A 27292-nucleotide genomic window follows, 5' to 3' on the forward strand; every position below is an offset into this window, starting at 1 on the left:
GAGCGTAAAAGGTGAGGGGAAACAAGGCGAGGCTGAGAAGGTAGGCGGGGGGGGGGGGGGGTCAGGTCACATGACCTGCTTAGTCACAATATTCAGCGAGTGTCAGGTGACTTTCATCGCTCCTGTTACAGTGCAAAGGAGACTAAAGCAGCAACCGGAAGCAGCGATGACGACAGTGCTACCTCAAAAGTGGTTATTAGTCAAGTGATTTTTTTCATTAAATTTCCAGATCCCTAGGTTTTGTCTTCCCAGTCAGATCTGGATGGGACCTGAATGAATGCTTTCCTTGCAAATGTGCCACAGAACGAACAGAGCTCTTTTTCTTAATTAAGAAGAATCAAGAAAAAAAGCCTGGCTATCTGGGAAGTTTTAAACGGAAGAACCTTCCTTCTCTTTCACACCGAATTGCTCTGTTATAAATGTGCTTCGTAATGAATTTGATCTAAAGACATCGCAGCTGGTCAGAAAATGAAAGGCAACACCCCCTCTTCTCATGGGCATGTGCTGGGCCACATCCTGGGACATCTGATGACACTCAGGATTCCCTCGCCACGTTCATCAGAGGAGCGAAGAAACGCAGTGGCACAATCCGATGCGTCGCTCCTGGGTGTCTTTCCCGGAAACTGAATCTCCTGCCAACGCCTCTCCTTCCAGGCACCGCCTGGCCTGAGGAGGTGCCCAGTGAAGACAGACAAGCTCTGCCCCACACCAGCCTGTTTCCTGTGCAGGAGGGGCTGGAGAGCTCTGCACGCGCAGCTGAGAGCTTCCCCAGATGTTCCCCCTGCTATCTGTCTAAACTCAAAGTTACACGTCTACACTTCTTCCTGTCCCTAACCATTCCAGAAGCCAGAGGACCTTCTCGTACATCCCCATGTGGTGTGACAATATCAAATCGCAATTACTGCTTGTCTCAATTTTGATTCCTATATTTCCAGTAGGACATGATCTCACTCATCTAGGGGAAATGATGAACAACATAGTCTGACGAACAAGAACAGACCCAGAGATAAGGAGCCATGGGTCAGACTGTTGGACCTCAGAGGGAGGGTGGGGATAAAGGGGAGAGATCAACCAAATTACTTATGTGCACACATATGAGCCTAACCAGTGGTCAAGGACAATAGGGAGGTGGGGGCATGAGTGGGGGGGGTAGGGGATTGGAATGAGGGGGTTGAGAACAAATATGTGATACCTTCGTCAATGAAGCAATTAAAAAAAAATTATATAAAAAAATTGCGATGAAATTCTATCTGATTACCTTGCTGACAGTCTCTCCTGCTGTTGAAGGCTTTGGTTGCTTTTCCACGTGGAGATAAGGAAATGTGTTGGAGGGGAAATAAGCTAGACACTCACCCACACAGCCTTGCCCCTCCTGCGGGGCCTGAAAGCCCTGGTAACAGAGGCAGCGGAAGGAGCCGGCCGTGTTGTCACAGAACCCGTGCCTGTCACACACAGTGTTGTTTACACACTCATCAATATCTGCAAAAAAGACACAAAACACAGACTGACAGACACCGGGCATGGATGGGAGACACAGGTGCTTCCACGCACGCACACCCCAGTTAGTAGGAGATGATCATGGTCACACAGAATGAACTTTAAAAAACATTTTACACAGCAATAAAATGTTTTGATGGAAATGTCTTACTAGACGAAACACTGGGTTCTGGGAGAAAACATTTACTTTTTCTCAGGAAATGTTTTCACATGGAAACAACGGCTGTGATGGTCTCGCTCAGTTATTTTCTCAATGCTTTTTAAATTGTTTTGAAGAACACACTCTCTCTCTACAGGGGACATATGGGGAGGTACTGCCACCTGTTTTGATTGTGATAAATACTAAACCATTCTATTTGCAGAGTTGGGGGCTGAAAGAAGCAGTGGTTTGCCGAAACCGGTTTGGCTCAGTGGTAGAGCGTTGGTCTGCGGACTGAAAGGTCCCAGGTTCGACTCTGGTCAAGGGCCTGTACGTTGGTTGCGGGCACATCCCCGGTAGGGGGTGTACAAGAGGCAGCTAGTCGATGTTTCTCTCTCATCGACGTTTCTAGCTCTCTATCTCTCTCCCTTCCTCTCTGTAAAAAAAAAAAAAAAAAAAAGAAGCAGTGGTCTGCCTGGGCAATGGTTGCTCAACTCCATGGACGACCTTGATCCAGTCTAACCAGTATTCTCAAGAAGGGAGAGAGAAGAAGGAGGGGGAGAGAAGGAGGAGAAGGAGAAAGCAGAGGGGAAGAAGAGAGGAGAGAGGGGAAGTGAGGAGGAAGAGGGAAGAAGAGCAGAAAAGAGGGAGTGGGAAGGGACAGAGAATCTGATGAGTTCAGCGGTGTAGCCAGCCAGACCCAGTTATTCACAAGGAGAGATTTCCTGTCACCAAGTCATAGCCACTCAAGGTCCTCAATGTCAATGCTGCTCCACCTGGCCAGCCAGAGGCCAGACTTGTAAATCCTTTTTGTTCTGTACCAACTTTGTGACTGACAGTGGTCCTGGGCCTCCCCTGCGCCCCCATTAATAAAAATGTTCTCATAAAAGTGAAGTCTGGATGACAAAGTCATAAAAGGACTTTCAGATATAGTTCTTTATCTTCCTCTCAAGTTTCCCTGCCATTTTTTCATTTCTGTCCTGTTTACTGTGCACTTCCTCTGTCCTGTCCAACTCTGGACCTCACAGTCCCAAAATACAGCTTTTGGGAGAAATAATTAAGAAAGTGCAAGGACTGTATCCAAATCTGGTAGAAAGTGCTTTTATGTTCAAATAATGAAATGAGAAAACAAATGATAAAAAAAAAAAAAAGGATGGGTTAAATTGCACTTGACAGAATTTGGTTTTTGAGAGTTAATGTTAATAAAATCGAGCTTTTCTTATTTTAATTTTTTAAGCTGAGTCCAAGAAATTTTCTAAGGAAAAATTCAGGGCTTTTCAGCATCTGTCTCACTTCCCTTCCTGATGTTCCAACACTGGCACCATCAAGTTCAGAGACTGTCTCACTTTTTGAATTGCAAAATATGAGTGACTGTATCAAGCGTTTTCTCAGGAACTGAGTGACCGACCTTAGGTGAAGAAGTCCTGAGACAGTTATGGATTACTGGGCGTCGTGCAGTCTTAGACTTACTGTAACAGTGATTAACAAAGTTTAGATGAGCAATATTTTGGATTTAAGTGAATAGGAAAAAATAATGTAGCATGCCTACTGGAGACTCACTCTTCAACAACTAATATTTTATAAAAGTGATAGACTGTCATTCTCAGCAGTTTCATGTTTTCAACAATGAGGTGAGGTAATAGCTTTAATAAGAAGACAACATTTGTTTCACTTCTCTGACTAATGATCTGAATTAAAAAAAACACGCGATCTCATGAGCTTTTTCTTTGATGTGAGCTCTCTCAGATATTTTTCCATTGTTAGTTCTGTCTATAAAGAGACTTAGAAGAACTGCTACAGTTAAGATAAACTCTATAAACATAAGCGAAATGTTAAGACTTACGATTATATAAAAATGAAAGCCCTATCAAGATGCAGGTTTCAGAAGTGGGCCCATGAAAGCCATCTGTTTTGGCTGAAGTTGACTTCTGAATATGAAACTCAATTTTGAAAGATCCAGCTATCACAGCTTGTCTTTTCACTTCATGAAGAGTGAGTCTATGACATTACCAATTTTGCTGAGGCCTCTGTAAGAACCCTGCGTGGAATTATCATCAGTCATACTGCCCACGTGAGTGATGAAGTGATTATCCGGCTATCTCTCGGCTGGCAACCCAAATGAATTAGGTACACCGCTATAAGAACTGCTGATTCCTCATGCAAGATTTTGCTATTAATACCTGACTGAACAAAGCAGATACAAATATTCCTGCTTCAATGGAAATGAATTCAATAAAGAATTACTCAGAGCAAGGATAGTAGATCACTGATGTGAATTCTCCGATAACTACATTACATAAATGCCAGAAAGGATAACAGAGCAGAGTCCTTACTGGGCATCTGGCATTAGCAGGAGCTCATTTTAAAGGATCAGTGTTGTGAGTGACCTTCAGGCCCACACTTTGAGGGACTGACCTATTTGGTAGATCCATTTTTCCTCATCCAGATGCTCTTTGTTTAGTATCTTTTCTCAGTGGATGAAAAGCTCTTCAAAACATCTTATATTATTTTAAAATATATATTTTTAATTGATTTTGAAGAGAAGAAAGAAGAGGGATATAGAAAGATAAAAACACCTCTTTCTGGGGATAGAGCCCACAACTTGGGCACATGCCCTCACCAAGAACTGAAACATGACCTCCAGGGCCATGGGTTGATGCTCAACCACTGAGCCACACCGGCCAGGCCAAAACCTGCTGACTGTTCTCAGGGATTCTCCACAGAAAGCAGAACTCTAACCATTTTCTCTCAATTCTCAAGCAAAGACTTAGGGCTAGACACTTGGTGTCACCCTCTTGCTTAAGTAAGGTGAACTATGAAAAAGGGTAAAAGTACGCAGAGGCAGCATGGTTTTCTACAAGAGACTGGGGTCAGGTAAAGCTTACTCAGCAAAAAAGTACAACTACGTTCAAAGGCCACAACAATGAAATATACAACAAAACCTCAATAATTCCATTAAATTCTCAGAATTATGTACAGAGAAGAATGTGTATGGGGAGAAAGGAGTATTTGTGTACCCTCCCTTTTTTTTTTTTTTTTCTTCAGTTAAATGATTTGGTTTTCCTTCTCTCAGTTGCATTCCTCAGTTTGTTTGTTTTGTGGGGGGTTTTTTTGTTTTGTTTTGTTTGTTTTTAAGAAAAAGGTGCTTCTCCTTTGTACTTTCCTAGCTTGTCCATCTCTCTTGATTTTCTTATTCTGAGCAAGACATATCTACCTGTTGGAGGAAGCAGCTCACTGCTGAGTCTCCTGTCTGCTTCCCGGGAACTCTAGAGAGGGGGGTGATGGAACCGAGCCCCATTGTTGGCAAGTGGATCATTCACAGAAAAATCGCCACAGTTCTTGCCTGGCTAGGAGGAAAAAGCCTTCCTGTCATCAAAACATTTTCAGATGAATGGTAGGGTTCATCTCAACTGGAGGGGACTTGGAAGATTACTGGGTTTGGAACCCTTCATCTTAAGAACCAGAACACCGAGGCCTAGAGAGGACTTGCCTCAAGATTATGCAACCAGTTAGCGGCAGAGCTAGCAACGCTACAGGGCCCAGTGTAGGAACAATCTCCAGAATCTGAGTTTGTAGCTCCATCCATCATGTCTTGCCTCCTACGAGGGCGATGGCTACTCAAGGTCAGACCGAGAGGGTGAACGAAACTAGCCAAACAGTGAGCCCAACAAGTGCGCTGGCGTTTGTTCACGACAGACATGGGAGTCAGAGAGCACACTCCTTGATGTATCGCTTATTGACTTGCAGTTTAAATCAAGTACCCCCATGGGGTCTTGAAAAAAGGCCTCGTCTTCAAGTATCATCCTACTAGAAATGGAAATATCCGAGGTATGGTTGTGCGGAAGATGAGATTTTCCTAGGAGACCCACGGAAGGAAGAAAGGCCCATCGGGCAAGAAGGGTGTAGAAGCCGCAGGGGGTCCCAGGACCAAGTGAGCACTGATGTTCTCTGGATCTCTTCACGAAAAGGAAAGGATGCATCACTTTAGCCCAGGGCCCTCTAGACCAACTGGAACTGGTTACCCATTTAGTGCCAGAACCTTAGGGAAATAAGAGCCAAAGCAAAGGGTCTTATGTTGGAAGGGAGTAGGATTCTTGCTTCAGGAAAAAATGCCACCCTCATGCTCCTTACTGCAAGGAACGGAAGCAGACGGGAGACAGACAGTCCCAGCCAAGAAGCGGGACTGAACAATGTTAGACCAGCTGAATGGCTGCCCAGAGGAATTCTTAAATGGCATGGCTGCGGGCCCGAGGGAGATTAAGGCCTCTCTCCCAGCAGAGGAGGAGAAGCCAGGATTAAATGGGAGATGAGCTCGAGGTCTGAAGGAGAAAATACAATTTAGCCAATAGGAAATGAAAAACTAGATTTGGAGATGGTCCAGACAATACAATAGGATATGGAAAGAGCCTTTAAAAAACAGTCCACTGAGGTCTGGCAACACCGGGCAGGCTGAAGACTATGGGCCTTATGTGTTATGGAAAATAACTCCATTCTGGGGAATGAGGACGAGCCAGGAGGCAGAAAATGCCGATGTCTCTGTGCAGAGTGTGACTGCCGTGCGCCTGACAGAGAAGGTGGGGAACCCTGGGGGCCTCCATGGTCACATATTTTGAAAGCCTGCAACCTAAGATAAGCAATAGAGAGGATAGAGGTAAGAAAGTTATTTCAAGTCCAACTTTCTAGCACATAAATTCTAGAAATCAAGGCTGCCCAATGAGTAATCTTTTTTTTCTTCTAAATTCAGCCTTGAAACTCACTACTTTTAAAAGATTTCCTTAAATTACCCTGTACCAACCACAAGGAACAGCCTCCCATTTGGTTTCTGGAAACAGCTAGAGGTTCTAGAGAAACGAAACCAAAACTTTGCTTTGATTTTCATTAGCATCGCGTGGACAAATGTATAGTCGCCATTCATAAAATCCTAATGAGAACCACCCTAAGATCACAAGCATCATCCTAGTCATCGTATGTGAAAATGTGAGCCATCCTCAGTGACCTCCTTGTACCCCATCATCATACTCTTCTAATTGCATCTCTTGGTTCTATCTCCAATCTCTCCCCTCCCCACCGTCCTTATTCACAGTCTCACCATCTCTCACCGGAATTCCTACAATGGCCTTTCATCCGGGTATCGTGCTTCTAGCCACTCATTGCCACTCCAATGCCATTCTCCATAAGGAGAGAATGACTTAACTTGGAAACAGTCCAACCAAATAATTCCCCCTTAGACTTCAGCAGGTTTTCTCCATGGATAATAGTATAAAACCCTTGCCACATGCCTTATGGAGCTCATCCACACGTAGCTTCTCAAGGTACTTGCTTTTCTAGGGGGACCCTCTGTCCCTGGGTCTCAAGGGGCAATGTGCTCCTGGGTTTCCCCTAAATCCTTAATCTCTTTTATTTGACCGCTAGATTTTGAAGTTTCATGGTGTCCACTCCTAGGCCCTCTTTTCTTCTCATTATATGATGTCTCTTAGTGGCCTCGTTCATTCTAATAACTCCCACAGCCGCCTACAGCTGACCACTCCCACTTGTATCTCCAACCCAAACTTCTCTCGTCCAAGCACTAAATCTAACTTGATCCAATTGCCTACCTAACATACCCACATGAATATTTCATAGACAACTGTACTGAAATATGTTCAAATCATACTCTTGATCTTTGAAAAAGTTTACTTATATAAGAGAAATGCTAATTATTAATAATAGCATACACATATTTTAAGTTTAAAAACCATAGTCATTCTCAACATTTGTAATGGCAATTGAAACCAAAGCAACCAACAAAATCAAAATCCCCAAAATTTTTTTTAATCTAGCCAAGGATTTTTTTTTTCCCATACAAAGCTATATTTGTTTAGTTTCAAAAGCTCTGGACACACAGCCCAAAAGTACTATCTTCTGAACATTAAACTAAAAGATTCTGTTGAATAAAAAAGTAAACACACTTTGGACCAAATCCCTCCCTCAACACAAATGGTAAATTTCCAGTAATAAATGTTTTCTACCTGAAGATTGACTTTTCTACTGTATACAGATACATACTTCATAGATTTTCACTTTTTATTATGTGAAAGTAGATCTGGGGCCAATGTGTTTCAGGCCCCAAACTTAATTTTTGGTGCATTTTATTTCCCTTTCATACTCTGTTCTCTCTTTCTTCTTCCCATTGGTAAGAGGTATCTATATTAAACTGAAATTTTAAGGGACTCTGAGTAGCAATCCTGACCATTACTCCCTATCGATTCATTGTAAGCCATGCAAACACTCTGAGTGCAGAATAAAATCAAGCTATTTTCTGTTTTTTGGTTGATTTTTTAAAAAAATAAAAATAGCAATACAGGTGAAAATAAGAGACCCTATGCCAACTTCATACATCTTTCCTTAAAATTTAACTAAATTTCTGTATGACCCACTGCAAGCCAAGGTTATTATTTTGAATACTCTGTCCCAAACATGCTATTTTTTTGTTTTATAAAATGTGATGGATATGAAGAAATAAAACTTTAAGTAATTTTCTTGAAATCATAATAAGTAATTTTCTTGAAATCATAAGAGCACTGCCATGTATGCAAAATGGACTGAAATCTAATGTTCTAGGATGTGTATAGGGTTTAGGAACTGTGACTATTTAAACAGATAATGGAGAAGGGAAGATGCTGAATGTTTGAAGGGGAGGTCATATTTGGCGTTAAGCATTAAGGATGAGACGCAAGGTCTGGATTGATGCAACTCCCAGGTCCTCGCTGCTCCCTCTCTGGAGTCACCTGAACCCCCAACAGTGGGTTCCCAATACCTTCCTCATCCACATGCCTTTCCTGTCTTTTAAAAGGAAACACGGCTGGTAAATGCTCCTTTATGTGAGGACAAAATCTAAAATCGAGTTTTTAAATTTTGTAATTTTTTTGAACACCCCAAAAAGTCCTAAGAATTTTTCAAGTATTTAAATCAAGTCTTCAGCTTTTATTTCCAATAGGCCAGTGGTCGGCAAACTCATTAGTCAACAGAGCCAAATATCAACAATACAACGACTGAAATTTCTTTTGAGAGCCGAAAACCGACTTCTGTGTATGGGCCACGAAGTTTCAATTGCACTGTACGTGCACACCCGCACGTGGTATTTTGTGGAAGAGCCACACTCAAGGGGCCAAAGAGCTGCATGTGGCTTGGGAGCCACAGTTTGCTGACCACTACAATAGGCTTTTGAAGACGAGGAAAGGGATAAGTGTGCAGACGAAGATCCCCTCTCATCCGAAATAAGGCCAAGGACGAAAGTCCTGAGTAACAAAATCATTTTAGATGTACTGCTTTCAGAAAATTCCAAGAGTGTTTTGGCTTTTACATTTTCAACTGTCTTAGCAAGCTCAGGCAGTGAAAGATCAAGAAAATGGGGCAAGTTCTGGCTCTGTTTTGCTCAGGGAGGGAGCTCAGAAAGCTCAGGTCCTGGCGCAGGGAAGGGCTTCTGTGTCCTGGACAGGTTAGCCCTGGGCTGGGAGCACGCTTCCCACTGGGAGAACGGGAACAGGGGCAGAGCCTGCAGGGTGTGTGGAGGACGCTGCCTGGGGCAGATGTTTGTTCGGTTACAATAAAACCTTGCTATTATAGGGTAAAATCGAAATCTGAATCTCTGGGACACCTAAAGGAAAAAATCCCAAATTAAGTTGAAACGCAGTATGCTTTTAACGAGAAGCAAGATACTTATTCTTTTCACAAACGCCAAACACAGGAAGCCATCTGTGCTTCTTTTGCGAAAAAGAGAATCCAAGTGGATCTCTGAATTTAAAAAGCCATTTTCTTCCTATTTCTTCCCGGTGGGGATTGACAGAATGCTACAGGAAAACGTACATGAAAGGATTTGAATTTGCTGCAGAAACGAAACATTTCTGAAAAATCGAAACGAGAAGAAAACTTTAAAAAAAGAATTTCTACCCTTGAAAGTTAAAAATAAATAAATCTCAATGTACTATATCATCGACTATCCCAAAAAGAAGACTCTTTGCATAAATTATCCAGTATAAATAAACTCTGTGCCATTCAGAGAAAGTTCTTTCGATATCCATGGAAAATATCCTGAACTTCACTGCATAGTTCTCCTACCATAATTACTGCTGGCAGAAAAGCCAGTATGTGTGAGATACACATGTGTGAATGTACACTGCAGACATTTTTTTAAATGCACTGCTATTTGTCTGATATTTATTTACACCCACGTGGGTCATCTTTGCATTAATTTAATAGCTTTATGTTTTTGCACCCACGATTTGCTTAAAAACAAACACCTTTGTCTAACCTCAGAGCCGGGCGGCACGCTTTCTCCTTTCGCATAGTCTCTCTTACACCAGGACGTGCTGCCAATGAGGGCTGGGAGGAAGCCGTAGGCCCGGGCCAAACATATCAAACCCCAGATTCATCTTTTTGACACTCAGGCCCCAGAGGCAATATCAAATCAGCCAAAATATTCCCCCTTTTTTCTCGCTATTCTATTTTTCTTTTTCCGTATTCAAATAGGAGTCCAAGAAAGATCAGTTTTGAAACCACAGGAAACAGTGTACCTCTAGAAATAACCCCAGTGCTTAAATGCAAACAAACAGAGGCCTCAGCCATCAGTTTATTGGCAACGGATACATAAAGCATTTTAAAACTTGAAATATTGAGGGGGTGGATGGGGACAGTAAGTCATAGGAAACTTTTGGGGGAAACAAAGGGTACGAATTAAAGCCAATTATGTATAAATGAGTTACTGTATTGTATTCGGATGGACTTTGGATACCGTTTGAGTTTAAAAGTGGCTAGTCTACTGCAGGTGGGAATGCAGATTGGTACAACCTCTATGGAAAAGTGTGCAGTTGCCTCAAAAATTAAATACAGAACTGCCTTTTGACCCAGTGATCCCACTTCTAGGAATCCCACTTGTATTCTAAGAAACCCAAAATACCAATCAGAAAGAACATACGCACCCCTATGTTTATGACAGCACAATTTACAATAGCTAAGATGTGGAAACAGCCTGAGCAAGAATTCTATTATTATTATTATTGCTAAAGCTTTGAAGAAAGTCATGAAATCAGATATATATGAAGTATCTGCAGTCCACTTACACTGGGAATCCAAGAAAACCGCATAATCTATCAGTCAGATGCTGAGCAGGGAACTAATTTGGGAATCAATATGTTGAGCATTATATATAAAACCAGGACTTAGAACCTTCCATGACCTATCAAGTATTCAGGTTGTGGATGACATCAAAAGACTCACCCTAACACAGCGGTCGGTAAACTGCGGCTCGAGAGCCACATGTGACTCTTTGGCCCCTTGAGTTTTTAGCAAAGGCCAGCTTAGGAGTACCATAATTAATTCAATAACAATGTACCTACCTATATAGTTTAAGTTTAAAAAAATTTGGCTCTCAAAGGAAATTCCAATCGTTGTCCTATTGATATTTGGCTCTGTTGACTAATGAGTTTGCCGACCACTGTCCTAACAGATGTTGGAAGCCGGGTTCCTAGACCTGAGCTGGGTGGCAGAGGGAAGTGGGAGGGTGGCTTGCCTAGTCGCAGACTTCACTTTCTGGAAGTCCCATGTCTGTGTTTTGGCTGCAAAAAGTGTTTACTTCTCCTTCTATGAAGAGCTGATTTTTTCATAGCTCGAGGGTTCTAGGTCAGCAGTGATAAAAGGCTTAGGAAGAGCTCTTGAATTTCTTTGCTGCGATTATACTCTCTTTTTTTTTTAATATGCAAATGCTGCTATATGGAAGACAACCATGCAATGCATGGAAAATATGCGTTCCAGGTCCAAAGGCAGCTTATTCCAGCAAAATTTCCTCAGCTCCCTCCCTAATGATTTAAACATCCATTGTCACTCACTCCTGCAGAAGAACGCTCACGGGAGCAATGAGTATGAAGAACAGTAGACTTTCTAGTGGGGAGCCGCTTCCCTTCCTTACCTGGAATGCGGTACGACCCTTATTCTTGTTACACACGGGACAGAAAGAATCCGATTGTCAACCCAAATTCCCTCTCTTTAGAAACATCAGGAACACTCAGGCCGTATTTTCTTACTAGAGTTTTCAGTTTCCAACCCCCAAACTGCTAAAACACATAAAAACCCCAGGGCCCAGCAGCCAGATGTAATACAGTATTGTGTCAGGTACTCCGATGTCCTACTTGGCTAAGTCGTCTTCAAGAATGCTTTCTCTCTGGTGATAGATCTAGAGTTCCATCTCCCTGCCCCAGAGCCGCCAACTGCCCTGGAGCATGGCCAGCCAGGGTTTTATAGTTTCTCCACTGTTTGTAGAAAATGTACCTACCTAAAAGTCTGAGAACAAAACCACGCTCGCTCCCAGTTGGTTTTCGTTTCTTTGATTTGGCAAAAGTTGCCTCGCCTTCGCTCTCTGGTTTCTGATGAACACAAAAGGGGCTTGAGAGTTGGAACCCAACTTCTTTGAGTCTTTCTGTTATCACTGTTCTCAGGAAGCACCCCAAAGCCAGCCATCCTGGCACCTGTAGAAGCGTATGCCTTCCCTTTCAAGTGAATGCCTGAACAAGTGGTGTTAGCAGGTAGCTAGAAAGGTTCCGGGGTTCGAGTCTCCACAGCTGTTTAACCACAGGACCTGAACCTTGGCACACTTAAGGGTTCCGAGTTGGGGCTGGGCATTATGGGTAAGTCCCCTCCCAATCCTGTGGTGCTCTGTTTGTGAATCAATGTTCAAATGGCTTAAAACCATGGCAAACTGCGGCTCGCGAGCCACATGCGGCTCTTTGGCCCCTTGAGTGTGGCTCTTCCACAAAATACCACGGCCTGGGCGAGTCTATGTTGAAGAAGTGGCGTTAGAAGAAGCTTAAGTTTAAAAAGTGTGGCTCTCAAAAGAAATGTCAATCATTGTACTGTTGATATTTGGCTCTGTTGACTCATGAGTTTGCCCACCACTGGTTTAGAAAGTGGGAGCAGAAGCTTCTGATCACAAGGTCTGTCTGGGGTATTGATTTTGAAAAGTGGGAAATAAACAACCACAGCAGGGGAGGATAACATAGGAATAGAAAACAGAATTAAAATGAAAGGTGATGACTTTTCTGGTGAAAAATAGGTAATTCCAGAAATGCCTGACTTTTAAAAACAGACTATTTTTAGGAGCAGTTTTAGGTTCGCCGTAAAACTTCACAGAATGTTCCCATATTCCCCCATACTCCCCAACCGCACCCCTCCCCCAGCCTTCCTCACTATCGGCACTGGGGGAGCAGAGCCGTACATCTGTTACCATGATGAACCGACAGAGACACATCACCATCACCCAGAGGCCATAGCTGACACCAGGGTTTGTTCTTGCTGTCCGGCTCTGCCTTTTCCATTCCCTGTTCGGACAACAGGATTTCTGTTGGCACCAGGAAAAGGCCCAGAGCAGAGAACCGCAGGCCCCCCTGTCTGTTAAGGCTCCTGTCACTTAGCCAGCAGACAAGTGGTTTGAAAGAGAAAAGCTTCCTTCGGCATTCAGACACAAAATGTCAACTTTGCTCTTATAAACCCACCGGGCGCAGTGACTGGCACGCAGCATACACCGAAGAAATATTTGCCAAAAGAATGAAGGACCGAGGATGCTCTCTAAAAGGCAGGGCTTGAGGGGGTGATGTTGGTGTTGGTTGGTAGGCCTAATGAGCCAACACTACCAGGTTCTGAAAGCCACTCTTGCTCCCTCTGCGTGGTTAGGCTTCTTCAAGGTCCTTGCTGGACCATGTGGCCATGTTGTCATGTGAACAGGCTGGAAAGATGCTGAGGTCTAGAGGTGTCCGGTGTCCCCAACTCCAGCTCACACTCGGCCTGGACACCCCACTGAGAGAGCAGCGGGCAAAGAGGCAGGTGAGGGGAGTGATGCAAAGTCAGCCTCCAGGAGGCATCTCTCCGGGGTGTCAGGGGACAGAGGAGGTGACACTTAGGAATCCGATGTCTATTTCCTTATGGCCTCCCTCTCACACAATTCTGCTGGCCAGGAAGAAAACCCAGAGTCACTTCGTAAATGGGATGACAGATACTTTGCATATGCATTAAAATTCCACGGGGCGGGGGGAAGGAGGAGGAGGAGGAGGAGGAGGAGGGGGAGGAGGAGGAGAGGAAGAAAAAGGAGGAGGAGGAGGAGGAGGAGGAGGAGGAGGAGGAGGAGGAGAAGAAGAAGAAGAAGAAGAAGAAGAAGAAGAAGAAGAAGAAGAAAGAGAGAGAGAGAGAGAGAGAGAGAGAGAGAGAGAGAGAGAGAGAGAGAGAGAGAGAGAGAGAGAGAGAGAGGGAAATAGCAAGAGGGCAAAAGAATTATGGCACTTTTACAAATGGGTGTGATGGGCTGGGATATAAAATGGTGGGCCTAGGGAAATAGGTCAACGTTTCCTTTGCTTTTCTACACAAGATCACGGCTCTGGCAGAGGACACGAAGGAGTGGAGGAGCAAGGGAGCCACCCTTATGAGAAGAAGGGGAAGCACCCAGGGGGGAGGCAGCAATCAAAGGGTCCTGGTCCCCGTGCTTTTGTGACGTCCACGGGTGGGACTTGAGAAAAAAAAAAATCTTGGCGTTAATATCCATAGAGTAGAACTATGCTGTTACTTAAATGCAAAACCACCATGTTCTCCAAGTCCCAGTTACTTACTGATCCCCGATCCCCAGCCTGGAGTGTGGGCTCCATGGGGGCAAGAACTGTGTGTGTTTTACCGGCAGAACAGTATCAATGGGGGCACAGGACAGGCATGCTGTATATATTTCTGGAGTGAATGGATACATGTATGCAACAGCTGCTCGTTCACCACTGACTTCCCACTCCAGTCCAGCACCGTCGTTCTCTGTCGTAGGCAGGTGCTCCCAGAGCCACCAACAGCCGGGGAGGGAGGCAGCCAGCCACGCTGTGTTTATTTCTATGGAAGCTGCTCCTGGACACTTGAGACGGTTCATGCTGACAGAGGCAGCTTCCTCACTGGTCTCCGTGACTGTGGCCAGATGCAGCCACACGGCTGAGCCACGGAAAACGAGGGCAGGCCCTCCTTCCCCAGTGGGGGGGGGGGGGTCCCCTCAGCCCTGCCTGGAGCAGGGGGTGCCAGTCCTAGCATCCATGCGGCTTCAGCGGCTTTCCCAGAAGTTCAGAGGCTGGGGAAGCGGCATGAATACGAGTGCCAAACGCGTTCTCAATGTGAATTCAAGCACAATATAGATCTTCACCGAACATCGTCAACATATTCCACAACTCAAAGCAAAACAACACACAACGAAACCGATTTTACTATTGGCTGACTGATATAATAAATAGGGAGTTAAGCTCCTATGGTATCTCATCAAGGTCATAGCAAAACGACATTGAACAAAATGACGTCATTCAAGGACCAAAGCTGCACAGGTAATTCCTGATCACATGGGCTGGCTTCCTCCTAGGCCACGGCCAGGGGCAGAGTCAGGACACACTGCTATTGCCAAGAGTTTCAGTCCAATAGAAGGAAATGTGGACCAGTTTAATATATTGGGTTTAAGCCCAAACTAAATGAAAGCCTTAAAGAGCTTATTCTAAAAAGAGAATAATACGCCTAATAATTAGGAGAGTTCTAGTAATACTGCCCTATGGCAGCACAATATTGTGAATGACCCTATTTTATTACTTGTAAAATTTTCCAGGTTCCAGAGTTAAAAAAAAGAAAAGAAAAAAAAGAATGAGCAAAGTGTCAGAAAGAGCATACCAAGGTACAGTAATTTACAAAACACTAGACATTTTCTAAAAACTCATTTTGAAGTTTAAGTCTTTGCCAAGCAAATGCCTAACAAAAATTAGAACTAGCACTGCAGCCTGGCTGGTGTGGCTCAGTTTCTGAGCACTTGACTTATAAATCAGGAGGTCAGGGCATATGCCTGGGTTGAGGATTGATTCCCAGTGCAGAGTATGCAGAAGGCAGCCGATCAATGATTCTCTCTCATTAATGCTTCTATCTTTCTTCCTTTCTGAAACCAATAAAAATATATTTTAAAAAATTAGAACTGCACTTAAATTAAAGTGAATAAACACTCAGGAGTTGCAAAAATCAGTATTAAGGCCTAGCCGGTTTGGCTCAGTGGATAGAGCATCAGCCTGTGGACTGAAGGACCCCAGGTTCAATTCCGGTCAAGGGCATGTACCCGGGTTGCAGGCACATCCCCAGTAGGGAGTGTGCAGGAGGTCATCGATGTTTCTGACTCTCTATTCTTCTCCCTTCCTCTCTGTAAAAATTCAATAAAATATATATATTTTTAAAAATCAGTATTAAAAAAAGATAGAGACTTAAAGGAAAACGACTAAGTCCAAGAGGAAAAATAAATGGGAATATATTTACATTGGTATATTCTTCTGGAACAACAGAATATATATAGTGGTTTTTTTTTTCATGGCACAACTATTGGCGGGTCTGACTTGCACTCTTTCCCGGTGAAGGGAGCCCTGTCCAGCGGGGACTGAGAGCTCCTGAGGAGCCAGCCTGCATCGTTCCGGAATGCAGGGACAGGTGCCCACCGCAATAAGGTTTCTCCGGGGGTTCGGATGCCCCATCCCTGCAGAGGACGGACGCGTTCCTGCGTGTTTCCGAAGTCTCCGAGTCTCGGTAAAAACTTAACCTAAACCTCGAACCATGAAATCATGGCGTCCTCATAAATCTCTCCTGGCCACCTTTTTATGATGTTTTCACTCCCCTTCCCAACTTCTGATCACTCCCAAAGCCCTCCAAATCTGCTTGCTCAAACCACACCCTGCACTATCTTTTTTTTTTTTTTTCCTCGAGGCCAAATCTGGCATCACTGTTTTGTCTGCTCAGCAGGAGAGCAATTTCAACAATCTCCTGCTTTTTATAAGATCAGTGTATTCCTCCCAGCAGGGTAATTAGTTTCAGATGAACCTGGTGGCTGTTCCTGGGACCATTCCGCTGTGGTGTGAGCAAGGAGCTCAGAGACTTCCCGCTGAGGAATGTGGGTTCTCTCGTAGCCCCAGGACAGAGCCTCCCCGTTTTACTTCCTCACAGCATAGCTGGGTTTTCCTAACCCACATTCTCAAAGAGGTAGATGGAAAGGATGATTATGGGAATCTTCTCATTTTTTTCTTTTGAAAAGGTTCCGATGAATTACTCCTCCATTTATCAAACTACCATGTCATCGAGGACATAAATCTTATGACTATCACCAGGGCTGTATCCCTGCAAACACAGAGAGGTGGCAAACAGGAAGCCAACAGTGTTATCTTAACTGAATTAGCTTGCAGGGGATAATAAATACTGACAGGTAAAAAACATAGTCTGGCCTGGAGCTAGGGCTCTTTGGAGGAATGACCCTGGAAAGCCTCTGCTGGCAGCGGTGCAGAGAAATCAAGCAAGACATTGTTTTTATAAACAGAAGGACGGAGATGATCTGTATGGAGCATAATCCAAACAGGCACCGTGTCAGGTTACACCCCGGGGTTGCCAGTTCTCCTCTGGGTCCCCCACATGCACCTAAATCATCATCTCCTGCGCATGTTGACTCATTAATGCAGGACCAGCAGTGAAGTCATCCGTGAGTATTTTCCCCGACGTAACCCTAGGTTATCCCCTGTAAATCCCAGCAGCCCGGAGGGAGGATTCCTGGGAGGAGTCACCCTGATGCCTGGGACCATCTCTTCCTGTTTCATAGGAAGCAGCGTCCTTGGTGCTTTATCACGCCGTTCACAACAGAATGTCTCATGTTCGTCTTACCTTCACACGTCCGGCCATCCGCAGAGATTGTGAAGCCCTGTTCGCAGACGCAGTGAAAAGAGCCATCCGTGTTCAGACACTCTCCGCGGTGGCCACAGAGTCCGGGCTGTTCGCACTCATTAATGTCTGGGATTGAAAAGAGAGTTCCAAACCCTTGAAAACTGCATGGTGTTTTGTTTTTTCCCCCCCTATAATACCATATGTACAGTAGAGAAATCTATTACCAAATGGTTGGCCACTTCTTGTGTGGCACAATCACACCCTTTGTACAAATACCAGACCCACAAGACAAAGTAGAAATGTCGTGAAACTATTTAAGTTGAGGCCAAAGTTCCATCATTTCTGACCTACCTCCCCCCCCAAAAAAAAAGCAATTTTGTAGGTTCAACCCAAAGCCAGCCTCATTTTAGACCTGAGGAACAGGCTCATAGAATCGACAGCTCCTCTGTGGAATATTCTTCGTCGGTGAGAAAGCCGTGTGCTCCTCTGCCCACTCCCACTGCCGAGCATACGACTCAGTGGCAGCCTTGTAACATCCATGCCTGCCAGTCCCCAGGATGTGAACTTCTTATTGCATTTGGTTCTTAAATGGCGCTTCACAAATGTCTGCTGACAATATACATAAAATAGGCTCCCATCTTTATTTCCTTGAAGATGGACAAAAGAATGAAAATACATGAAAAAGAAGGTGGTTTAGACTAGGAAGTTGCAATTATTTGCACAGCTTGGTGGTGTTGAAATGGGTGAATGAGGGTCCACTGCTTAGTGCAGTGGCTAACACACATCTAAAGGTCAAAGAGGGATAGCTGCTACAGTGATGACATGTGAGCAAATCATGCTGTAGTTAAACTTGTGTTGACCACCTTACACTCTGCCGGTCTCCAATGAACAGTGCTACTGCTCCCTGTAGCCAGAGCCATGATGCTCTCTTGAACAGTGATAAAGCATGAAGAGTTTGGCAGAAGTATGATGCTCTTTCAAGCCAGTTCTAACTGCACAGGTTAAACTGACAACATAAGGAATCCTGGAGAATGGTTCATTTGTTCACAATGGTATTAACACAGAAAACTGCCTATTTGCACTGTGTTGTTTTGTTTTTTTAATTTATCTTTATTGTTGAAAGAATTACAGATGTCTCCCCGCCCCCCCTTTTTCCCTCTATTGACCCCCTCTACCCTGCACCCACCCCTCCCAGGCATTCACCACACTATTGTCTGTGTCCATGCATATAAGAGGTTTCCTGGTTAAGGTTAATCTCTCCCCACACCCCCTCATCCCCTCCCTATCCATGTCCTTCACTACACTGATTGCTCCTTAACGAGACTACATGTTTTAACTGAGTCCCCGGCTTCTCATACAGCACATTAACAGTGTATCATGAATGTGTGTCTATTTTAACATCTTGGTCATGTCCATACTCTATCAACTGAACAGCAACTGGCTAGTTCACTTAATTAAGGGGCGGGGATCCTAAAAACTATCACAGGTCCTTGGCACCATCCAGGCAAGTAGTCCTCCTAAGGTGATTCTCTTGCTGTTCTAAAGTGTCCAAGGCCATCCTTTCTTACTAGTGAGGTCCTCGCCACTTCCTGGTAGGAGGAGTCTATTTTTAGTTCAATGAAAAACATTTCCTGAATGCTGCCTGTGAGAAGGTTAAATAGGATGGAACCCTTGACATTATGAAGCTCACCATATAACAGGGGAGGCAAGGACACACATGGGTAACAGGAAAGCACGAGATCTTCCTAGAAACCTCTAGCACATGCTTAGCCACCAACCCTGCTGTTCCCTTTCTCAAAAAAGCCATCCTTCCCCCTGTATCCAGGATCTAGTAATCCTGAACAATGGATCCTACCATCTGCCATATAATTCAGACTAGTTGGCCTGTCCATTGCTAAATAAAAGTAAAAAAAATAAAAAAATAAAAAAATGCTGAAACCAGTTTGGCTCAGTGGATAGAGCTTCGGCCTGCGGACTGAAGGGTCCCAGGTTCCATTCTGGTCAAGGGCATGTACCTTCGTTGCGGGCACATCCCCAGTGGGGGCTGTGCAAGAGGCAGCTGATCAATGATTCTCTCTCATCGATGTTTCTAACTCTCTATCCCTCTCTCTTCCTCTTTGTAAAAAAATCAATAAAATATTTTTTTTAAAAAGTAAAAAAAAAACAAGCAGCAATTACTCATTTTTTTTAATAATCCTCCCATGCTTGTTATTGTCACTGATTTCAAGACGTTTGAAGGGAGAGGAATGACTCATTTTCTACTTAACTATTTCTCAATTTTGCACACTGAAAAACATTTTTTTTCACTTCTATTATAAAAGTCTCTAACTACTGATTGGCAATCTTTTTTGATCTCTGATCTTCTCTTTAGCCTTAAGCTCCATTCTTTCTTTCCAACCTGCTGCCTCGAGTCATCTCTACCTGCGCAAAACGTCCCACTGGTCTAGAGGTCAAGCCCAAGGTCATGCCCTCGCGGTTGAGACCACCTCCTTAGTGCATCCAGTTCCTCAAGGTGGCCTTTTAAAAGCTGCCTGCTTTGCAACTTCCCAGAGGGAATGATGTGCATCAAGTCCATGCTTCAAGAGCAGTCAATGATTAACAAATAATTGTATAAAAAGTTTGATGACAGGAACTGAAAATGGATTCCCAGACTTTTTTTTTTCCAGGAAACCACTAAGAAAGAACAACACGACTATCTGGAACTAGAGAAACATATGCGTTCAATTTGGGCTGTACTGACTGAGCCATTTCTAAGCTCTGCTGCTAGTAACTCAGCCGAAAGCCAGGCTATATTTGTGTTTCTTTCCCGGGTCTGAGATTCCACAGAAATTCGCAATTTGGCACGTGTAAGTCAAAACGTGAAACTGAAGTGTGTTCTGAATCTCAAAATGTATGCTGCCACATTCCTCAAGAGTTGATTAACATGGAGTTTCCATGCTGCCTGTATATCATCATTAATTTTGCCGGGGGAAGAGAATCTTAAATACACTTTCACTTGAAAAGTGACTTGTTGAGACAGAACTTTCTTCGCACTGTTAGGTAAGGTTTAACGTTTATGCCTAATACACATTGTTATTACATTTTCAGCATTAAAACAAATTGAAATCGACGCCCACCTACAGAATGGTGACATGATCATAGGTTAGACAGAAATAGGCTACTAACTTCAAGCAGAGTGAAAGACCACAAAGTTGCCTCCAAAAACATAGCAAAAAAAAAAAAAGATAATTCAACACAAAGTGAGTGTACACGCCTCTGATCATAAACAGCCTCTGATAGGAGACAGTGGGTGACAGAGCAGATTCACAGATGATAATATTTAAAAGATATTAATACCGGCTTCAGGAATACTTTTCATTCATTTGGATTTCAGTTTTTTTAAGCTGACATGTTAATTCATTCTGGAGTGCAGGAATCACCAAGGTGACGGAGAATGAAGTCAACTTAATAATGATAGTTAATAAAGCATCATATGTTTGAAGCAGTCAGATGTTTGAGAGTTGATATCAAATGACAAATAAATTTGATAGTAGTGCAATTAATAAATGACTAAATTAGTTCCTCATGATTTAACTCCAGCTGTGTAATAATAAAATTTGCAATATCAAATCATGGTCCATTTATGCAAAGACTTGGTTTTGCTTCTATCTGGTATAAAAAAAATTGTGATGAAAGATAACAGAAAATATTACTTTTCAACCGAAAAAAGAAAATCTGTATTTAAAACAGGTTTCAGATTGTTTTTGTTTGTTTCCAGGCATTTCTTGGCATTTTTATGCAAATCAAGATTCATTTTGTTAAGATGTGAAAGTCCCAAAGTGGATAATTTCACACAGATTTGTTATTCAAATGTTCCTTCTCTACTGCATTAAATCCAAGTACATTTAAATTCTGCTTTGTAAATACTGGAAAACTTCAATTCATTTTATTAAATCATGATGGCAAGTGTCTGATATTAAATGATGTAAATAGCAGTGTATTTAAGTCTTGGGATTAGTAAGGCAATTAATTGTAAAAGATCTTGAGACAAGGCTCATATTTTTGGTATCTCAGTGACATACAGCTGGGTGTATAATACGAATATAGGGTATAATATTATTCCAGTACCACATCTTAAAGATTATACCATCTTCCCTTTCAAGAATACTATAATTTGCCCTGGCTCATGTGGTTAGAGTGTCAGCCTGTGCAATGCAGGATGGTGGGTTCGAATCCCTGTCAAGGGCACGTGCCTCAGTTGCAAGTTTGATCCTTAGCCCTAGTGGGGACATGTACAGGAGGCAACCAATCAATGTGTTCCTCTTATGTCGATTTTTTTCTCTCTCTATCTCTCTCTCCCTCTCTCCTTACTCTCTAAGGATCAATGGAAAACTTGTGGGGCAGACAGGTAGAGCTGAAGATGTTGGGACACGGGATCTAAATGATCTAATTTTTCATCCCAGCATCAATCATGCCCCAATGCGTGACATGGAGAAAAACACTGAATCTCACATCTTTCTTTCTGCTGTAAATGCAATAATAACTGGTATGGCAGCAGAGCCAAGAGTAATGAGAGGAGATATTGGGTTCAAAGCTCTACCATTTACTTGAGAGAAGCACACTAATTCAATTCTCTGAGCATCACTTATTTATGCACAAAACGAATGTAAGAAAACCTACCTCAGATTTTGTAAGAATTAAATGAGGTACTCAGCATACAGTAGATATTAAAGCTATTGTTGTAATTAGTGCTGTGTTCTTATTAGTCCACTGTACTGTTGTTTAGAACATTACATATGATAGCACTTTGAAAAATAAGATAAAATCCTGTCCTTCATAATTTTGATCAAATTATATCTTAAGAGATATTTTTATTGATTTCAGAGGAAGGGAGAGGGAGAAAGAGATAGAAACATCAATGATGAGAGAAAATCATTGACTTGGCTGCCTTACTGAGGATCGAGTTCGCAACTTGGGCATGAGCCCTGACAAGGAATCGAACCAGGGACCTCTTGGTTCATGGATCTATGCTCAACCACTGAGCCATACCAGCTGGACTTGATCAAATTATTAATGAGATTTTTTTTTTTAGGAAGAGAAAACGCTGGATACTGGATAAAAACAGAGATAAGGAAAAAGATAAATATAAGCTATGTGACAAAGTGAAATATGCCCACCAAGGATATAGAGAAACTAGAAAGGTAATTTAGAATCAAGTTCTAAGATTGACCCAGGAAAAAACACAACAGATTGCAGGTGACCTCAGCAGTTGCTAACAGCATGCAGAGTGAGGACACAGTTCTAAAACATAGGCCTTTCGTTAATAACAAGGTGCCTTGCAAAAGAGGACTTCCTACTCGATGCCAACCCAAGAAAGGTATTTTAACAATACAAACTAGAAAAGCCCATTTACATATAAAGCAAGTGGTACAACCCCAGATCACAGTCAGGAAGCACAGAGAATGGAAGGACTGTGGAAATGATGAGGAAGAGGAGGAGAGCAGTACCTTGGCATCTTTTATTGCCATTTAGCTGGAAGCCATCTGGACAAGTACAATCGTAGGACCCTTTGGTGTTGATGCAGTCTCCTCCCTGGCAAACGCTATTGTCTTCCAAGCATTCATTGATATCTGCAAATCAATTTAAGAATTTTAAAGATTAAATAAATTATAGCTTAAGCAAGTAGGTATTTCCCCTTACATTTACACAGAAAAATCACGTACATGTATATTTTTTACATCACTCATAACACATGGTTTGAAATGAGTGACAAGCTTTTTAACTTCAAGAGTTTTTTAAAAAATAAAACATTTTTTAAAAAATTTAACTTTGAATAATATAGAATCTGATGTTTTAACATCAAATGAAATTAATTGGAAGGGGAAAAGTCAAAATGCTGTAACAAAGAGTAATTTACTTGGCTATATTCTCGGTGATGACAGAGAATAAAAAGCATTCCTTAAATACATACTATTAAGAATATCTTAAGCATCTATTTTTACATGATGCTGTATTATGCATTACAGGAAAAATTTAAAAGTATCTGGCATGGTCCCTGCCCCTAATGAGAAAGGACTGTTCAAAAAAAAATTTGTAGTAATAAGCACATGAAACATTAAATTGTCTTAGAAGTCCAAAATAACTTAACATAAAGATTGTCAAAAATGTAATTATTTAACAAAAGAATAGCAACAAATTCAGGTGTCATGTGAATTTAGAGAAGTCAAGATCAAAAGAGGGCATTTTACCTACCTATCATCTACTGTTATCTCCCTCAATAGATGTAAACTCCATGAGGGTAGGAACTTTTGTCCTTTTGGTTCATTGCTCTATATTCTGTGCTTACAATGAATATTGTTGAACCAATGTATAAAATAAATGATTCTGACAAGGACAGAAATCACTTCTTCCCACCATTTTTTTTTTTTTTAAATTTGGTCCATAAAGACAAAGCATTTGTTTGGTCAAACTAGAGATAGTATCTAGGGCTCAGTTGTGTTTCAGCTCCAGGACCAGAAAAGCAGCAAGAGCAGCAAGACCAGGAGACACTATGGCTGCCGTCAGGGCCAGCTGTGATGACTAATGACCCTCTGCCCTGCCGCTGACCAATCAGTGAAGACCGTAACCCTGAAGGACACCCAGCTGATGACTATTTTGTAACCGAGCGGCCACAGGAAGTCAGAGTAAATCAGGAATCTTTGTCTTGGGCTTTGTAAGGGATTAGAAGGGAGGAACCCCAGTGAGGGCTGGGGAAGGTGCTGAGATAGACATGGAGGCAGACCCTGTGCCTGAGAGGGGAACAAGTCGGAGGCAGAGCCTTTAAAGGTTGGGACATCTGGACCTCCAATAACCAGGTCCACAGAGCTAACCCCATCAGGTTAGTAGAAAGTGGCTGCTGAGTGTGGTAAAGAAAAACTACACATGTAAATATAAAAGCCAACAAGAAGGATGGCTCTTCTTCCCGCAGCTGTGAGCGGCATGCAAACCATCACAGCTCAGTCAATTATAGCTAAATACACTGGGAGGGTTGGAAGCAGTGCGGGATGGGAATTATCAGGCGGGAGCACTAATAGAGTTTCAGAGGGAGCTCTGACTTAGCTGGATGGACTCCAGTCCTATTTATAATCTAGAACAGTGGGAAAACGAGCCCTGACTTGATGAAAAAAAAAAAAAAAAAAAAAAAGAATTGATAATATATTCCAAAAGAAGCTTTCTCATGGAACAGAATATAATCATATATATTAATAATGATGAGGAAGTTGGCTAACCAGTTTTTGTTTGGCTTTTCACGCAATGGATGTTTTTAGAAAAAAATATCCTGAACTTCTGAAAAGTGGTTATACCTTATAACAGCCCAAAGAAAGGTACATGCCCTTGGATGAGACCCATGATTACCCAAAACTTAATCCATGGCTTGGTCAACCTGTTGGCCAGGCCAGGATCAGGGCAGGGGGGTTCAGGTCCTAGCATGTGCCATGGCACTAACTTCACAACAGGTTCCCCTGGCTGGCTCCCTCGAACAAGGGTGCCTCTCCCACCTTGAAACAGCACTCTGTTGGATCATGAACATTTACCCATATGGTAGAGTTGCCCAAACACACTCTTTCCTACAAAGTTTATTAAATTGACTTGTCACGTGTTTGACCCTTTGCCTGGTTTTCAATAGTTGATTACAACTTTTCACGGCCGTCGTCAGGCCTGGAAGAACATTAGAACATTACCATCAGGAGCAGTCCTCACCTTCACAGTGGTCCCCAAGGGCGGATGCTCTGTAGCCCTGGTCACACACACAGCGGAAGGAGCCCTCCGTATTCCTGCACTGCCCATTGGTGCAGAGATGCCGGTGCTGGCATTCGTCAATATCTGTGAGCAGGGGAGGGAAAAGAACCTGCAGAAGGGATGCTTTAAAAATACTTTTATCCTGGCTACTGTGGCTAGTGGTTGAGCATCAGCCTATGAACCAGCAGATCACCATTCGATTCCCAGTCAGGGCACACGCGCAGGCTGTGGGCCCGATCCCCAGTAAGGGGCAGACAATTGATTATCTCTTTCATCATTGATGTTTCTATCTCTCCCTCTTCCTTCCTTTCTGGAATCAATTAAAAAAAACATATTACAAGATACTTTCAATCATCCATGCAAAGAAAGTACTAGTCTATAAATTAGGTGGCTAATAATGAACTTAGATTTGATTTTTCGTTATGTAAATGAAACACTCCTCTAGTAAAAGGCTATTTATCTTCCAATAGGGAGAAATCCAGGTCAATTTACAATTTTAAACAAGCCTATACATATGAATCCCACTGTTCACTGGTGCCTGGTAAATATGTTACTGGAGTTTATAAGCCTTTACTAAACATCTTAGCTTTCTTTTACAGCTTCAACTATGACACTCTGTGATAGTCTAGGGCAGTGGTCGGCAAACTCATTAGTCCACAGAGCCAAACAGCAACAGTACCACGATTGAAATTTCTTTTGAGAGCCAAATTTTTTAAACTTAAACTTCTTCTAATGCCACTTCTTCAAAATAAGACTCGCCCGGGCCGTGGTATTTTGTGGAAAAGCCACACTCAAGGGGCCAAAGAGCTGCATGTGGCTCGTAAGCCACGTTTGCTGACCCCTGGTCTAGAGAGTTGCACACTGCAGGCCACTCCCTATTACTGTAAATGAGATTTTATTGGAAACGAGAACCACAGATTCATTTACTACCTGAAAGTGATTTTCTGTATTGAGTTCAATTAAATTTCTTTTAAGTCTAAGGTCAAACCTAGTGAGGTCCAAACTCCTCACTATCACCTGTAGGAACAGGACATATTTCACAAACTCGATCTCTGAGTAGAAGGGGACACTATGGCAGTCTTGTTGAAAAGTCTTCTTCAGTGATTTTTTTTTTAAAGGAAAAATTTTATAAAGCCGAGTACAGATAAAAGTTAAGATCATTAACATTCCATAGCGCATACCAGACTGATATAATGACCTTCTAATTGCAGGATTCCTAGTGTGCACGACTTTCAAATGAATTCAACCGAATTCATGTTCTGTAGTAAAGCATACAGAGTACAGTCATTTTTCTTACTAATACGAATGCCCCACCCCTTGATCACTAATTACCTATTTTTCAAATTTAAATATTTTTCCATCCTGTTTCATTGACCTTCCTGACGTGAGTGTAAGTTTCTTGCTTCCTGTCTCTAGGAAGCCATCATCGACGCTGTGCCTCAGTTTCCCCAGGGTACCTTTTTCAGGCAGGGGTCTCGGGCTAAAACCACAGAAGCTCACGTTGCCACTAGCCTACCTTCACACTGGTCTTTCGCTGCTGACAGCTGGTAGCCCTGCCCGCAGGTACACCGGAAGGACCCCTCGGTGTTTTTGCACTGCCCGTGTATGCAGAGATTCCCTTGCTGACATTCATCAATATCTGTAATCACAAATAATGAGCATGGTTTGACATGAGGGCATATCTAGAAGATCCATCTCGCTCAACTCTGAGACGAAACTAAGTCACTGCCCACAGGGCACTCCATTCCCGGGCGCGCCCTTCCGGGCATGACCCCCAATCACAAAAATTTCCTATGATAAAGAGAAAGGAAAATGGAATGTTCTCTACAGCACATTCTGGGGCTAATATTACAAAAATAGTAATACTTCCTATAGGATACCCTCTAAATTTTAGTGTGATTCAGCTCACTAATGTTCCTCATATCAACCTCAGCAGCTAAACTATGGAATGGGAAAAGTTACAAATAGACAATAAAGTCATGAGCAAGTTAAAGCTACTTTTAATATAACCTGAAACCCTTTGCCATCTCTCCACCATACTTGGGCTACAGCAGAAATACAGATGAAATATTTGAGAGTTGAAAACAGAACCTCAAGCACAAAACAGTGACAACTGTCAGCATGTAGAAATTTCAGGAAAGAAGGCTGAATTAAGACTCTACAAAGAATTGTAAAAACAAAACCATATTG

General features: G+C 42.7%; 1 protein-coding gene across 9 annotated transcripts in view; it reads right to left on the reverse strand.

Moving 5' to 3' along the window:
- The window catches only part of LTBP1 (latent transforming growth factor beta binding protein 1), a 300379-nt gene that overhangs the window by 40635 nt on the left and 232452 nt on the right, over positions 1 to 27292 (reverse strand). For 5 of the 9 annotated variants that reach the window (XM_084900645.1, XM_084900647.1, XM_084900650.1 and 2 more), the window contains 4 exons: positions 26619 to 26741; positions 25064 to 25186; positions 22831 to 22953; positions 17345 to 17470 (listed from right to left, as the gene is read on the reverse strand). In XM_084900645.1, the coding sequence (XP_084756771.1) occupies positions 17345 to 17470; positions 22831 to 22953; positions 25064 to 25186; positions 26619 to 26741 (495 nt within the window). Of the gene's footprint in view, positions 1 to 1353; positions 1480 to 17344; positions 17471 to 22830; positions 22954 to 25063; positions 25187 to 26618; positions 26742 to 27292 lie in introns of all 9 variants that reach the window. The other 4 variants (XM_084900643.1, XM_084900644.1, XM_084900646.1 and 1 more) reach the window with 1 other exon arrangement.

This window comes from Pipistrellus hanaki (assembly GCF_964339955.1).
Source record: "Pipistrellus hanaki genome assembly, chromosome: 12".
NCBI classification, from domain to species: Eukaryota; Metazoa; Chordata; class Mammalia; order Chiroptera; family Vespertilionidae; genus Pipistrellus; species Pipistrellus hanaki.